The sequence below is a fragment of the Brachyhypopomus gauderio genome, unplaced genomic scaffold (assembly GCF_052324685.1).
Source record: "Brachyhypopomus gauderio isolate BG-103 unplaced genomic scaffold, BGAUD_0.2 sc89, whole genome shotgun sequence".
In the NCBI taxonomy this organism is placed as follows: Eukaryota; Metazoa; Chordata; class Actinopteri; order Gymnotiformes; family Hypopomidae; genus Brachyhypopomus; species Brachyhypopomus gauderio.
The window spans coordinates 187,624-202,975 of NW_027506910.1; the positions used below are offsets into that span (position 1 = coordinate 187,624).

At 44.7% G+C, this 15,352-nt stretch overlaps 1 protein-coding gene and 1 long non-coding RNA gene across 3 annotated transcripts; one reads left to right on the forward strand and one right to left on the reverse strand.

Moving 5' to 3' along the window:
- The first annotated feature begins 1,065 nt into the window (after positions 1-1,065).
- On the forward strand, positions 1,066-9,242 carry LOC143493568 (myotubularin-related protein 9). Of its 2 annotated transcripts, XM_076992077.1 has the most exons (11): positions 1,066-1,585; positions 2,032-2,085; positions 2,789-2,906; positions 3,209-3,334; positions 3,920-4,093; positions 4,211-4,428; positions 5,132-5,293; positions 6,741-6,882; positions 7,315-7,535; positions 7,790-7,941; positions 8,399-9,242. In XM_076992077.1, the coding sequence occupies exons 1-11, from the start codon at positions 1,401-1,403 to the stop codon at positions 8,578-8,580; spliced, it is 1,734 nt and encodes a 577-aa protein (XP_076848192.1). In that variant the 5' UTR covers positions 1,066-1,400; the 3' UTR covers positions 8,581-9,242. The 2 variants fall into 2 exon arrangements, with proteins under 2 accessions (XP_076848192.1, XP_076848193.1); XM_076992078.1 differs by lacking the exon at positions 2,032-2,085 and having other exon boundaries at positions 1,067-1,585.
- Positions 5,593-10,829, reverse strand: LOC143493569 (uncharacterized). Its single transcript, XR_013125521.1, has 3 exons — positions 10,503-10,829; positions 6,786-8,691; positions 5,593-6,078 (listed from the first exon to the last, which is right to left on the reverse strand). It is a non-coding gene; the product is annotated as an uncharacterized LOC143493569 (long non-coding RNA).
- Positions 10,830-15,352: the final 4,523 nt, after the last annotated feature.

Sequence of the window (15,352 nt, forward strand, 5' to 3'; positions counted from 1 at the left end):
AATGACTGTATTCTCTGTAGTTGCAGAAAAACGTTTTTTAAGAATATTGCGATAACTGGTAGGATTGCGTTAAAAGTTCTAATGATCTCATGCTTGTTTGCTTGTTCTTCATCTTCTGTGAATTATGCTTCATTCCTCTCCCTCTTTCTAGTCTTTAATTTCATTACCACGCAGTTTGTGACCGGAAACATGAATGTATGATAGCTGTCTGTGGGGGATAGCCGTCTCATCCCTTTCTTATCCTTCTTTAATACACTATAATAATCAGAAAACAGCTTTGCTTCTGGTGATCATGGCATTTGTTTTATGTGGACTTGACATTTGTTTTTCTTTTTTGAATAAATATTTAAAAGGTAATCCAGAAGTAATGGAAATAAATCAGATTACGTTACTTTAATATAGCATTCATTTTGAATAGGTTACAGAGACACTTTTTAACAGAATAACACTAAAATTCAGTTTCGGATAAAGTGGGACGTGGTCCTGCAGGAAAGAACCTGGCAAAGAAACGTATGGTGAATCACGTATGGCGACGTATGGTGAATCAAAGTCACGTCTCCAAAAGCTGAGACGCTTGTTCAAATACATTGCGTCACGTGTACGCTTGGCCCAGTTCCAGAACACATTAAGAATGACGCGATAAAACTTGAAATTCCAGGATGCGACATCCTCCTTTCACGAGGGAGGATGATTTTATGTTAAAGAACTGTTCTCTATACAATTGTATATAAGCAGTATATATAGTATACACTATATATATATTTCACCCAGTTTAAATTTAAACAGGGGCACAAAGCAACATAAAGAAAGTGCATTATAATAAACAGTGCACGTGCATCCCAACGCATCAGCGGTAACAACAAAATCCTTGTCCCAGTTCCACAGAAAATGAAAGGTCTCAAGGAAATTCATGATTCAGGAATTTCCCGTTTTTCCATCAGTACCATGATGAACAATCTATGAAGCAGCAAAACACTTGGACGGTTTACTAACAGGCTGTTGCTCGACACTTTTTTTTCTATTTCCTTCTTCTACCACTATGTAAAAATCATCATATGTGTGTTTGTCGAAGAAAACGAAAGTAACACACTTGCAGTCTCCCTATCACCTCACCAAAGGAGTCAGCCACACCTTGACTGCCCCGCACCAGTTGACCTCTCCGGAGGACGAGTCTAAATGTCCGAGCAGCCACACATAGTCTGTGTTGCACCAATGTGAGGCTCGCTTCGATCCATCAAGGACACACTGAAAAGCCCTGCAGCCTACGTGGAGGAGATGAGGGGCGGAACGCTTAAGACCACTTTAATGGCAGGCGGCGAGTAGCGGAAGGCACGAGCGCCCTTCACGCGCCCGAGTCACGTTCTTTAAACTCGGCGCCGCTCGCGCCGCGTTCAAGAGAAATGGAGTTCTCCGACCATATCAAGACGGCCAACGTTGAAGACGTTGTCCTGAAGCTACCTCTCCACCCGACGGTCAAAGGGACGCTGTGCGTTACTGCCCACCATCTCTTGTTCTCCGAGCGAAAGGAGGAGGGTTCTTCACAACTTCTGCTGCTTCTCAGGAACATAGACGCCATCGAAAAGAGGTGAGTGGGGGGCACCTGTTAACGAAAGTTGGAAACAAATACTGTTTTATGTTTGTCTTCATTTATTAATTAAAAAATTCAGCAATAGGTTCTGTTTGCGCGCCTCTCGTGTCTGCGTCTTTAATTTGCTGTAACTGGCTTTTCACTTTTCAAGTTTCTCGTGAAGCTTAAAGACCTAAAATATTCTAACACGTTGCATTAAACAGTGAATACAAATATTAATAAAATAGCAGCGAGGTAGTATTTGTCTTGGCTTGCTTTTTCAAAGAATGATTAACTACAACCAGGTAACACTCTGTATGTGAACTGACTGCTGTGGGCCTGCTTTAACTGTGAGGGTGGCACAGTGCCACCGGACCAGTGAACTCCATCCCAAATAAGTGTTGTGTATCAGATCTTTAACCCTGTGCACTAATGCCACTTTCACCCCTCTCTGTCCATGTTAGTGTTGAGAATCTACTAGGATACCCCCAGTGCCCCAGCGCGGCCCCCTACCAAAGGTTTGACCCAAAACTAAACCGCATCTGTGTCCCTGAGAGTTCGTGCCTCGTACTAAACCACGTCTGTGTCCCTGAGAGTTCGTGCTGCAGCGTTTCACACAGGCCTTGACCTTTCGTGCTGGCCTGGGTCAGTATTAAAGAGGAGCGTCTGGCCCGTGCAGTGCTGCACTGCTTGCTTGTGTTGTTGGACCGATGTGTGTTTCTGTCCACAGCTGTCGTGTGTTTACAGACTGAGACACATGCGGAGCGTTCTGTTTCCATGGCTCCCAGAACCTGCTATGAAGGCATGTGTCTCCCCATGTCTGGATACGGTGGTTACAGATACCTGTCTCCTGCTCTGTGCTTAGAATTGCCAAACAAGGTCTTCCTGCTTCTCCATATATGTGTGCAGGCTGAGTCAAGGCTGTGCTGAACTGGCCACAACACGCTGCGTTTTCGTTGTGAGGAAACAAAAGTTGTGATGGTGCAGATATGATGTCCGTGTGTGTGTGTGTGTGTGTGTGTGTGTGTGTGTGTGTGTGTGTGTGTGTGTGTGTGTGTGTGTATGTGTGTGCGTGTGTGCGCGCGCTTCACTGGCCTTTTCTGCTTCCTCATAAGTTTCTCAACTTCATCTGAAATAATGTGTGTGTGTGTGTGTGTGTGTGTGTGTGTGTGTGTGTGTGTGTGTGTGTGTGTGTGTATGTGTGTGTACTTAATATGCTAGAATGTCAGAGCCATCTGGGTCATCTGGTACAATCGTTATCAAGTGCAAAGATCTGCGCATTCTCCAGCTCGATATTCCCGGCATGGAACAGTGCCTCAACATCGCCAGCTCCATAGAGGTCAGACTGGAATCAGGCAGAATTCACTTTGCTGTTCACGTCACAGCTAATAGCTCCTGAAGTTTGTAATGAGCATGTAACTTTGCCCTGTTTGACAAAGTGTCCTTCATTAATTTCCTATAATATTGTAATTTTAAAGTCTACTTTTAGTTAAATCAATGCAGATCGACCACAACTGCCACAGTGTACTAAAGTGATCTGTTAAGCCTGGGTTGTGTGTGTGTGTGTGTGTGTGTGTGTGTGTGTGTGTGTGTGTGTGTGTGTGTGTGTGTGTGTGTGTGTGTGTGTGTATTATTCTTTAGGCTCTTTCCTCCTTGGAGACTGTGACAGAAATGTACCCGTTTTTCCACCGCCCTCGAGAACTCAGTCTGAATGACCCCTGGGGCTTGTCCTCTCCACAGCAGGACTACACACAAACACAGAGACTGGTGAGTTCATCTACAGTACACACACACACAAAAACACACACACACGTATGCACAGACATATTCACGGAGTTAGAGGCAGTTACAAACATACACACATGCAGATACTGGCCAGTCTAAGACATGATTTCCAACTCCTAAAGGAAGACAAACAGGAAGCAGTTTGCTTGGCACAGGAAGTGAATGAATTCTGGTGTGGGCCATGTGTGAGACCAAGTGTGACATTATCACAGGAAGAGAGGCATTGTGTGAGCATCAGCACACACTGCTAAGCCTGGCCACCTCTTTGTGCTGAATGTTTTTGGGATTTTTCTTGCCGACAGAGAAACGTCTTTAGGGAATCATCCTCTGTTAGGGCTGCAGAAAGGATTGGCTCTTTATGTGTCTATCTCTCTCATTCCTCTTTATTCACTCTCTTTTTGTCCTTTGTCCATGTTTCTCTCTACTCAATGTTTTCTCACTCCATTTTATTGTTTCTTTCTCATCTTTGACGCTAATAAGTAGTTTTATCCTGAACCTGCACGCCGATCGTGTTCTGTTCTTGTGCCGTGAGCCCGGGCCGCCGCCCTGTGTGTTTCTGTTGTGCAGTGGGACAGATGGAGGCTGAGTGAGGTGAACAGGGACTTCTCCGCGTGCCCGTCGTACCCGCGTGCCGTGATCGTTCCCCGCGCCGTCGACGACGACACTCTATTGAAGGTGGCACGCTTCCGACAGGGAGGGAGGTTCCCTGTGCTCTGCTACTCTCACCATAGCAACGGCAAGGTGAGGACGAGGGGCGGGGCCACCGTCTGTGTGTCCCCATGGGCCGAAACAAACAGACCAGAGGACTAATTAAACTGACACTGCAAAGTAAGGGAACTGACTAAAACCACCTCCAAGGTGATTCTGCGAAGCAGCCAGCCAATGACGGGAGCCAACAGGAAGAGGTGTAGGGAAGATGAGCTCCTCCTCCTGGCAGCAATTGACGAATCGGAGAGGGGCTACATCATAGACACGCGCTCCGCCCAGCAAGCGCAACAGGCCAGAATGGGAGGGGGAGGGTTTGAGTCCAAATCCTACTACAGTCCCTGGAGGAGACTGCACAGACACATGGAGAGGTACATGGCAGCTTTACTAGCCACACAAGTGTGTGTGTGTGTGTGTGTCTGCATGTATCTCCTTGTTTATGTGTGTGTGTGTGCGCACACAACAGTATAACTGATGTTAATTCAGATGTTACCTAGAAATGTTCGTGTTGCTAATCCTGAAGGAAAGCAAATATTGACCCAGTAAGACTGGCGTCCATTCTTTCTTAGCTACACTGGTATTATGCACATTTCCTTGATTTAGCGGTTATATAATTATATAATAACATACATGTTGCATGTACATAATTCATTAACATTGTAGCCATTAATATGCTAGGGGCAAATAGTGATCAGTATTGATAAGTTTCACAATATGTGTGTGTGTGTGTGTGTGTGTGTGTGTGTGTGTGTGTGTGTGTGTGCGTGCGTGCGTGCGTGCGTGCGCGTGTGTGTGTGTGCACGCGTGTGTCCGTGTGTGTGTGTGCGTGCGTGTGTGCGTGCGTGTGTGTGTGTGTGTGTGTGTGTGTGTGCATGCGCGCACGTGCGTGCGCGTGTGTGTGTGTGTGCGTGTGTGCGTGTGTGTGTGTGTGTGCGTGTGTGTGTGTGTGCGTGTGTGCGTGTGTGTGTGTGTGTGCGTGCGTGTGTGCGTGTGTGTGTGTGTGTGTGCGTGTGTGTGTGTGCGTGCGTGCGTGTGTGTGTGTGTGTGCACGCCTGTGTCCGTGTGTGTCTTCAGAGGTAAAGTTTTGCAGGAGAGTTTAATTAAGCTGGTGGAAGCGTGTGGCGACTCCTCCCACAATATGGACCGCTGGCTGAGTAAGCTGGAGAACTCCAAGTGGCTGTCGCACGTTCACAGCGCCCTGTCCACCGCCGGCCTGGTGGCAGAGTGTGTGGAGAGGTGAGCGCTATCTGGGATCCGTTGCTCTGGTCTGGAAGGTGCTGCTCTCAGCTGCTTACATGTGTTTACTGACTGTTTGCTTGAATCCTATTTCTTAAGCGATGTGTCGTTATTGCGGTAGAGTAGAGAAACTCACGTCTTTTTCGTGGGATATTATTCATGTCTGGGCTCTTTTATTTGCATCTGGTCCTTGCTTTTGTCAGTACTCTACTTTAAGGCTGGCCAAACCTTTTAGTGCAGTGGGACATACATGAACAAGATAAGACAAGAAGAAAACCATACGTCAAATGGATCTCTCAATCAATCAATCAAATAAAGTTTATTTGTATAGCGCTTTTAACAACTCAAGTTGTCGCAAAGCAGCTTTACAGGGTTTACAAGGTTAACAATACTATGGGTCCAGAACCCTAATGAGCAAGCCAAAGGCGACAGTGGCGAGGAAAAACTCCCTATGATGGTGAGGAATAGGAAGAAACCTCGGGAGAACCAAGACTCAAAAGGGAACCCATCCTCCATTGGGCGGCCCGTTAACACACAAATACACAAGTCACACATAATTCACACAATCAGACTAGGTAAAAGGTAGAATTGAAAGTTCTGGGTTTTGATATTGTCACTGTAAATGTCCGTTGATGAATGCCAGGCTTTTATTCCGTGTCGGAGCAGTGATGCTGGTATTGTAGGCTCCGACTGCAGTGTTACTCCCCAGATGAACCCCGGTATCAGCACATCCACCGGCAGCCAGACCATCCCCCAGGTGCCTGCAGGTGCCTGTATCCAATCGTCTTGGGTAGAGCCATGCAAGAAGATAGATAATACAGACTGAGTGGACATGAATTTAAACCACCGTTGATTTAAATGTACGTAGCTCACGTGCCAGTGATCAGCATGTGGCTCCGGCAGACTAATCTATAGCAGCATAACTAAAGGGAGAGGTTCAGAGGTGACCACAGGCATGAGGGCTCACTGAGACATTGCTTTCCAGTCAAGTCATAGTCACAAATAGAGTGATGCCAAGACACAGCTGGATGACAGCATCAACATCTCAGATCACCAGAAATCTCAACGTCTGGGGGCCCCCAAGCCCCTACACCTTACAAGGGGAATTTTAGCTGAAGGCTTGACTAAACAGGTGAGTCTTAAGTCTAGATTTAAAGATTGGAACTGTGTCAGAGTCTCGGATTGGAGCTGGAAGGCTATTCCATAATTGAGGGGCTTTAAAAGAGAAAGCTCTGCCTCCGGCTGTAGTTTTACTAATTTTTGGAACTACGAGAAATCCAGCATTTTGGGAGCGCAAAGGGCGAGATGGGTTGTAGTAATCAATGAGTTCACTCAGATATTGTGGGGCAAGATCGTCTCCAAGAGACGATCTAACATCTTGCTCTGTGACTCATGGCACTGGTCTTAAATGTTTTTTTTTCCTTGTTTGTTTGTTGTTTGTGCGTAGGGATGGTCACTCGGTGCTAGTTCATGGTTTTGAGGGGACAGATACCACATTGCTCGTGACCTCATTGGCTCAGCTCATTCTTGACCCCGCCTCCAGAACATTCAGAGGCTTCCTCCAGCTGTTGGAGAGAGAGTGGGTACAGGTGAGGACTTGTGTCTCTGCTTAATAGATTCTTAACACCTATGAATTATACAGTAATAATCAATGTCTTTTATTATCCATCCATCATTGTGTGATACGTGTAGTAACTGGGCGTGTACACCCTTCTCCTGTGTGTGTGTGTGGGTGGGTGTGTGAATGCGTGTGGGTGTGTGTGTGTGTGTGTGCGTGTGTGTGCATGTGTGTGTGTGTGTGTGCGCGTGTGTGTGTGTGTGTGCGCCTGTGTGTGTGTGTGTGTGCGTGCGTGCGCGCGTGTGCGTGCGTGTGTGTGTGTGTGTGCGCCTGTGTGTGTGTGTGTGTGTGTGTGTGTGTGCGCGTGTGTGTGTGCGCCTGTGTGTGTGTGTGTGTGTGTGTGTGTGTGTGTGTGTGTGTGTGTGCGTGCGTGCGCGTGTGCGTGTGTGTGTCCATGTGGCAGGCGGGCCACCCCTTCCTCCAGCGCTGTGCCCGCTCCGCCCTCTCCCACGCCCGCCTGAGGCAGGAGTGTCCGTCCTTCCTGCTGCTGCTGGACGCCGTGTGGCAGCTGGGACGTCAGTTCCCGCTGGCGCTGGAGTTCAGCGAGACGCTGCTGCTCCGTCTGGCGCGGGAAGCCTACGCCTCCGACTACGGCACCTTCCTCTGCAGCAGCGAGCAGGAACGGTCAGCCACTAGAGGGCGCTGCTCTCGGGAGTCTCACGGGATACTCTCCGTTATCTCACATTTAACAGTTTGACTGCTTATCTGCATCTATGCTTATTTTTTGATTGATTGTTTCATAATATTCTCATTATAAAACTATGATTTTCCATCAGCTAAATACAATTGGTAATTTCTGATAAACTAGCATGTGGAAACTTGTTACTGGGAGTCTAAATTTCCTCTCTGTCCCTCTCCCACTCTCTGCTTGTCTGAAGATGTTCCTTGCAGGTGAAGGAAAAGACTCACTGTTTGTTCCAGTTCCTGTTACGGTGGGGAGAGAAAGAGAAGTACCTTAATCCACTTTACGAAGCCACAGATCTGGCTATCTGGCCTTCAGTGCATCCCCAGTCCCTCCAGCTGTGGACCGGTGAGTCCTTTAAACTTCACGTATTCACTCTCTTTATCTGTTGTTACTGTTATAATTGGTATGACATGTGAACTGGGAATAAAGACTGAAGTAAGTGTATGACCACATATAAGTGTATGAACACATATAAGTTTATGAACACATATAAGTGTATGTGGTAATTGTTACATTTGAATGCCAGCGTGATAGATTCAGATATTGTATTTTGCTATATGAAATGTTGATATTACATTTTGCGTTTTCTTAGACATTCTTCTTATAATTATAGATGTTATTTCTTAGATTTTAAGTTTGCCGTTGTGCCTAACTGAAGTTACACAACATTTGTGATGAAACTATTTTGTGGTGAGGACACCACATGTTTGTTCCTTTACACATCGGCTAACTATGAAGTCTGTAAGCTCCTTCAGGTTGTCTGAAGCAGGCATTTCCTGTTTCTCCATGGCTTTGTGTACAGGCCTGTTCCTCAGGTGGACTGAGCATGCCCAGATCATGGACGAGGCTCGAGAAGAGGTCTGGACTCTAGTGAAAGAACACAAGGAGACAAGTAGACCTGACGGATGTACACACACAGCTCCTTCTCCGCCTGACTCCGTCACCAGCGTGGGGAACCTCATGGATGAGTTAACTGTATTCTGAGGTCAATATAGGTCAATACAGGAGGGCTTTCGGTTCTTCCCTCTTCAAAATTAATGTCAGCACTCTGGCAGCGATAGTTGGTGTGCTGAGGTCCCAGGAATAGGAACTGACCTGCTGAAATGAAAGTGGTTTTAAGTTTGTGGAACTGTACAGTGTTAGATAATAATACAAGGACAGTAGAGTATCCTTTTGACCAGGATGTATTTTTCTGATCAAAAAGGACATCAGAAGAGATACGTTTTACAGAATGACTTTAGGCCCTATTGTGGGTTTGTGAAAAGTAACTACTGTAAACAGAATTAACTATATATTTTTTCTTGAAAACTCATTTAAATTTTCATTGATTCATTTCAATATAAATTAAAATGTTGTTTTCACAGGATCATTCACAAAACCAGTCAAAAGGGAGACTTTTTTATTTCAGCTAAATCTAGCTGGTTGTTATAGCCTATTTATGTCCACTTAAGCAAAACCTGGGACCCCTGATGTTTTAATCCAAACATTAACAGAACAGCTTTCATTAATGAACAGCTTTCATAATTTTGCTACTGGTTTGTTAAACACTGTGTTTTAAAGTAGCTCGTAATAATGCATTCGCTATGTAGAATGTATTTTGTTTCCTTTTGGAATGTTATTTCAAATATAATTTTATTTATGGTGCAGCTTCCTTGCTTTATTTGATTGAATGGTATCATTTTGATCTGACTGTTAATATACATTAAGAGGTTTGTTAACAGGTTACCTAACATGTTTACTAGCAGTTTCGATGCCAACTTTTGTGGCAGTGCCCCAAGAGACACTAAAAAATCAAGAAATACAACAGCAAGTTTGCACTCTTGTTGCGCATTGATTGTTGTACAGTGTTGAAAAGAAAGATCTCTCACTGAACCGCCTAATACCTAAAACTACACTTCCCACCAATATTTTTATATGGCATGTTTACCGCTTGGCCAAGGACCAATAGGAAGGCAGGCTCAATTAAAACAGTTAAACAACGGTTATGTTGTGTTAATTCTAATGCTCTTAATCTTAATAAACTTTCATAGAAATGTTCAGACGATTAAGAAACTTGCGTGATATTATAACTGTTATTACATCAGTTTAGCAGTGATACTAAAAAAACTTTTAAAACGAACCGGCGATATTCACATTTCCAAGCAAATTTCAGCATTTCCTAACACTTAGCTACATTCATATTTTTCAATTCCAAACTATTTTAACTTAGTTTTTTCAGTTAATCAAGTGTCTTCATTAGAATACTCTGCCATCGTGTAGTTTGTAAGTTAAAAGTTGCTATTTTAATGAACTGACAGAAGCGCTTGTAGTTTCTTGATCTCACAACGCCAAAGTCGACGATTCGGAACATGACTTGGTAACCGGACTGACGAGTCCTTATCACAGACGAGTGATGCATCATTTCGGGTTGGCTGTCAAACTGCGTCAACATTTAAAATTTAGTGTTTTAGAGTAATTGACGGTTTAATCTCAAAGGCTTTGCATTGGTGATCTCAAGCGGAAGTATGGGAAAGAAAACGTGATTCTCGTTTGACATCGAGACCCCTAGTGGACGTTTTCAGCCCGGGTATGGCAGTCCTCTGAGATGTATGCAGCCTTTATAAAGTGTCTAAACACAGTATTATCAGAGAGCTCAGCGTATTTTATATTTTAACTTGGTAATTGGTACTTATGACAGTTGCATAACACTGCATTTTTGTTAAACACTATTGTTTTACTGTTATTCCAAATAAATGCTTATTTCCCTCTCCCTCCTTTTCTCCCTCTCTCTTCCTCTCTCCTCTTTCTTTCTCACTCTGCATCTCGACCCCTTGCCATGCTCACCTCCTGTGTTCTACACCACCCGACCCGCGAGGGTGGTGAAGACCCCTTCACGCATGCTAACATGCCGGACTACAATAACTTACGTGAGCTGGTGTATAACCGCATACCCACATCTGCCTGATGCACTTCAGTGCAGAAAAGAGAATTTTCCTCTGTGTTCTCCTTGTCTTTTCTCATCTCTTTCCTGTCCTCTCATCTCCCCTCTCCTCTTGTATCTCCTCCCCTCTGCTCCTCTCTCCTCTCCTGGGGAGTTGTACCTGGAATCACATCTGACTGACCTAGAAATTAAAACACTACTAACACGGACAACAGGACATCTTGGTAGGCGTCATCTTCAGCCTGCTTTGCAGCCTGTTCTGAAGTTTCAATAAAGCTGTTTCCCAGAGGGCTAGTGTGGCATGCTCGTGGTCTACCCGCAAGAATTTGGTATACTGATGGCAGGATGTGGCTTTGATGCAGAAGAAGTGATGAAGTGGAAATCAACGTGCACACTCCTTCCCCTTTCACTCTCAGCAGCCTGTTTCATAGACCAATATGAAGATAACAAAGATAAAGCAAAGTTTCATGCTTTGCTCAAGCAGGGTGAATCCTTCAGCGTACGACATGCCTAAACGTAGTTGCTTGTGCACGTGAGGGACGGACTGTTGTTTTGGTGGGTCCCCTACGCTGGGCACAGGATGATAAGCAGTTTGCTAAAAGGAGAACCAATGAAGGAACAACCAAATAGCAACCGTTGTGGTTTGAAATGGTGAAAAAACCTTTACAAGATATTTTACCATTGCAATCCTAGGTCTGCTTTTGTGGAAAACTGTTCAACTTACCATGTTACTGTAACATTCAGAGGTACAAAATATTACCCATAGCATATGTTGCTGACATCTAGAAGTGCACTGTACAACATTTTTTGCTTCTCAACATCGTTTCATGAGATTACATGCAAACAAGAAACTATGCGGAGATATATAATTTCCTGCAGGATAACTCATTGTATATGGTCGACTGGTAAACATGGTGGGCCATGTTTATCCTTACTGCAAACATGACACAAATAAGATTGTTATGCATACTTCATTTGGACACAAAATACAACTTAGGCACAATGGCTCAAATAAGCATTGATGTCTACTGGAAAGTGCTGATATTTCAAAGTGGAATATTTTGAAGGGTCAATTAAGTTTGTAATATAAATGTGTGCAGTCTAAATACTTTATAACTGCACTTCTGGTGTTCTGAGTGAGTACATGATTACTCTTCTATATACAAAAGATTATGTTTATTCTATATGGCTATTTATGGATATGGCAAGAGGAATTAGTCTTACATTAACTGCTATTGATAGCTAGATAACTAATAACAAATTAGTTAATTTTAGTGAATTCCTCTCAAAACTTGAGTTCAATAGTAAAACAAAATGATTGTATTTATCTTTAATGTAAGTGTAATGTGAGTCATGGGTGTCTAGTTGCATATAGTGTTCAATCAAGTTCCCTGTCTGATGTGTCACGTTTCTCTGGATAAACACCAAATGGTGCCCAACACTTCATCAATCTTTCACTTAAAGATTCCACACTTTCAAAGTGTTTCCATGTCCTTGTATTCTAGCGTCTCTATTGCTCTGCCTACTCTTTCTACGTGGTTATTAGGACATCACAGGTAGGCTGTTGATTTTCCATTCAACAATGGGTTTACAGGTAAGCATGGTTCAACATAACTGGCTCTCTTTATTTCTACGCAGATTGAGTGCATAGCAGCAGTTAATATCGATTGGTTTGGCTCATTTCTTGAAACATTCTCAAAGATGACATTCTCAAAACAGCATGGAAAGTCTGGAAACCCCTTGGCAATTGTTCACAACAGAATAGCATTTCTCATTGGTTTAGTAAAATTGCAAATGTCTTAGTACATTTCTCAAATATCTCAATGCATCTTTGCAAATGATTTAGTATACAAGCAGGGTTGCCAACTCTCACGCAATGAGCATGAGACACACACATTTGACTGTCTTCACACGCCATGCATCCAATTTCTCACGCTGAAAAAAATCTAGTTTATTTATCTCTGATCTACATCTATGATTCAATGAGTTACTAGTTCGCTCTGGCGCCAACCACTGGTGATTGATCGCTCTAGGCGCAGCATAGAGGAAACATATAAACATATAATAATTAATGTGTCCATTTGACCCCCCCCCCCCAATCAAATCTAACTCCAAGTGATTTTGAAAAGTTGGCAACCCTGTACTCATATACATATAATAATTAATGTGTCCATTTGACCCCCCCCCCCCCAATCAAATCTAACTCCAAGTGATTTTGAAAAGTTGGCAACCCTGTACAAGTAGCCTACAGTTAGCACAGTTAGCCTACATTTAGCACAATTTCCTAGTAATTTGATCATGGTGACTTAAACTGATTAGCTGATTTTCAGTCAAATGGCTGTTCTCTCCAAAATATGTCATGCATATTTCATTGTATAAGCCATTGCATGCACAACAATCTGTTCAATTGTCAAGATTACTCAAGAGCATTATAGCACGAATACCACATATCAACCTTTTGATACATTAATTATTATATGTTTATATGTTTCCTCTATGCTGCGCCTAGAGCGATCGATCACCAGTGGTTGGCGCCAGAGCGAACTAGTAACTCATTGAATCATAGATGTAGATCAGAGATAAATAAACTAGATTTTTTTCAGCGTGAGAAATTGGATTATGGCGTGTGAAGACAGTCAAATTTGTGTGTCTCATGCTCATTGCATTGGCAACCCTGCTTGTATACTAAATCATTTGCAAATGGTAAATTCATGACTATAATTGAAAATCTGCTGAAACTAGAACCTTTCTAATGAAGGAGGAGGTTCACACATCTCAGATAAATAATCAGATAGATACTGGACAGGTGCTGTCCATGCTTGTGAATGCTATCAGTCATGTAGGCCTGTACATAAAGAGCTTGACTAGGACCAATACAATTACTGAACATGGAGACAACCAGCTCAACACAAGCAAGAAGACAACTTCCTGCTCGAGGAAGAGGTGGAAGAAGAAGATGAGGAAGAGGAGGAGTGAGGGTACGTGGTGGTGGGACAGGGGGAAGAAGATGAGGAAGAGGAGGAGTGAGGGTACGTGGTGGTGGGACAGGGGGAAGAAGAAGATGAGGAAGAGGAGGAGTGAGGGTACGTGGTGGTGGGACAGGGGGAAGAAGAAGATGAGGAAGAGGAGGAGTGAGGGTACGTGGTGGTGGGACAGGGGGAAGAAGAAGATGAGGAAGAGGAGGAGTGAGGGTACGTGGTGGTGGGACAGGGGGAAGAAGATGAGGAAGAGGAGGAGTGAGGGTACGTGGTGGTGGGACAGGGGGAAGAAGATGATGAGGAAGAGGGGGAGTGAGGGTACGTGGTGGTGGGACAGGGGGAAGAAGAAGATGAGGAAGAGGAGGAGTGAGGGTACGTGGTGGTGGGACAGGGGGAAGAAGATGAGGAAGAGGAGGAGTGAGGGTACGTGGTGGTGGGACAGGGGGAAGAAGAAGATGAGGAAGAGGGGGAGTGAGGGTACGTGGTGGTGGGACAGGGGGAAGAAGAAGATGAGGAAGAGGAGGAGTGAGGGTACGTGGTGGTGGGACAGGGGGAAGAAGATGAGGAAGAGGAGGAGTGAGGGTACGTGGTGGTGGGACAGGAGGAAGATGAAGATGAGGAAGAGGAGGAGTGAGGGTACGTGGTGGTGGGACAGGGGGAAGAAGAAGATGAGGAAGAGGAGGAGTGAGGGTACGTGGTGGTGGGACAGGGGGAAGAAGATGAGGAAGAGGAGGAGTGAGGGTACGTGGTGGTGGGACAGGGGGAAGAAGAAGATGAGGAAGAGGGGGAGTGAGGGTACGTGGTGGTGGGACAGGGGGAAGAAGAAGATGAGGAAGAGGAGGAGTGAGGGTACGTGGTGGTGGGACAGGGGGAAGAAGAAGATGAGGAAGAGGAGGAGTGAGGGTACGTGGTGGTGGGACAGGGGGAAGAAGAAGATGAGGAAGAGGGGGAGTGAGGGTACGTGGTGGTGGGACAGGGGGAAGAAGAAGATGAGGAAGAGGAGGAGTGAGGATACATGGTGGTGGGATGGGGGAGACCGATCACAATGTGTTGTCCCAGATGAAATTTGGGCGACGCTCATTGACCACGTTATAAACCATCGCCTCACAATGGCAGAGGCAGGTCGACGAGTTCAACCCAAAGTGCCTCCGTCTACCGTCTCCTCCATCATTACTGTATTTGCCAGCGGGCCACAGTGGATGTCCCAGGCCAGCGGGCATAGTCAGGGGCAATCTGACTATGTGTGCTGCCATTTCTGAGAATGGTGTGGCCACCCACATCCCCAATCTTGGTCCATACAATACAGAGAAGCTCCTCTTTTTCTTGGATCGCCTTTACATCGATTTGATCCCTAAAAATGAGAAAGGTCTCTTAGGGCCTCTCCTACCACACCACGTCATTGTATGGGACAATGTGAATTTCCACACTGGGCTCCAAGAATGCTCATGGAGTTCCTACCCCCTTACTCTGCTTTCCTCAATCCCATTGAAGAGTTTTTTTCCAGGTGGAGAGTGTATGACCATCATACTCAAGACCAGAGATCCCTGCTCCACGCAATGGATGTTGCATGTGAAGCATTACAGGGAATCAGTGTAATACACTGGTTGCGACATTTCTACCCTCGTTGCATTGCAAAGGAGATTATACATTGTGAGGTGGATGAAAATCTATGGCAAGACAGAGAGCAGTGTGTACAATTTTTTATTTGATTGTATTACAGAATGGGCATTATGTTTACATTTCCTTTTTACACTACAGTATTGTTAGCAAGTTAATTTTTGTGTGAATAAAAATGGGTTTAACTTCTTTGGTGTTTCATGTGTGATTAACCTTTGTAAAACCCCTTTTTTCAGTTTTA

Excerpts from the sequence above, each read along its gene's own strand:
- LOC143493568 (XM_076992077.1), top strand. The coding sequence starts at position 1,401 with ATGGAGTTCTCCGACCATATCAAGACGGCCAACGTTGAAGACGTTGTC. Across the intron at positions 4,429-5,131 it reads CTGCACAGACACATGGAGAG|AGGTAAAGTTTTGCAGGAGA; the intron begins GTACATGGCAGC and ends GTGTGTCTTCAG. Across the intron at positions 5,294-6,740 it reads GTGGCAGAGTGTGTGGAGAG|GGATGGTCACTCGGTGCTAG; the intron begins GTGAGCGCTATC and ends GTTTGTGCGTAG.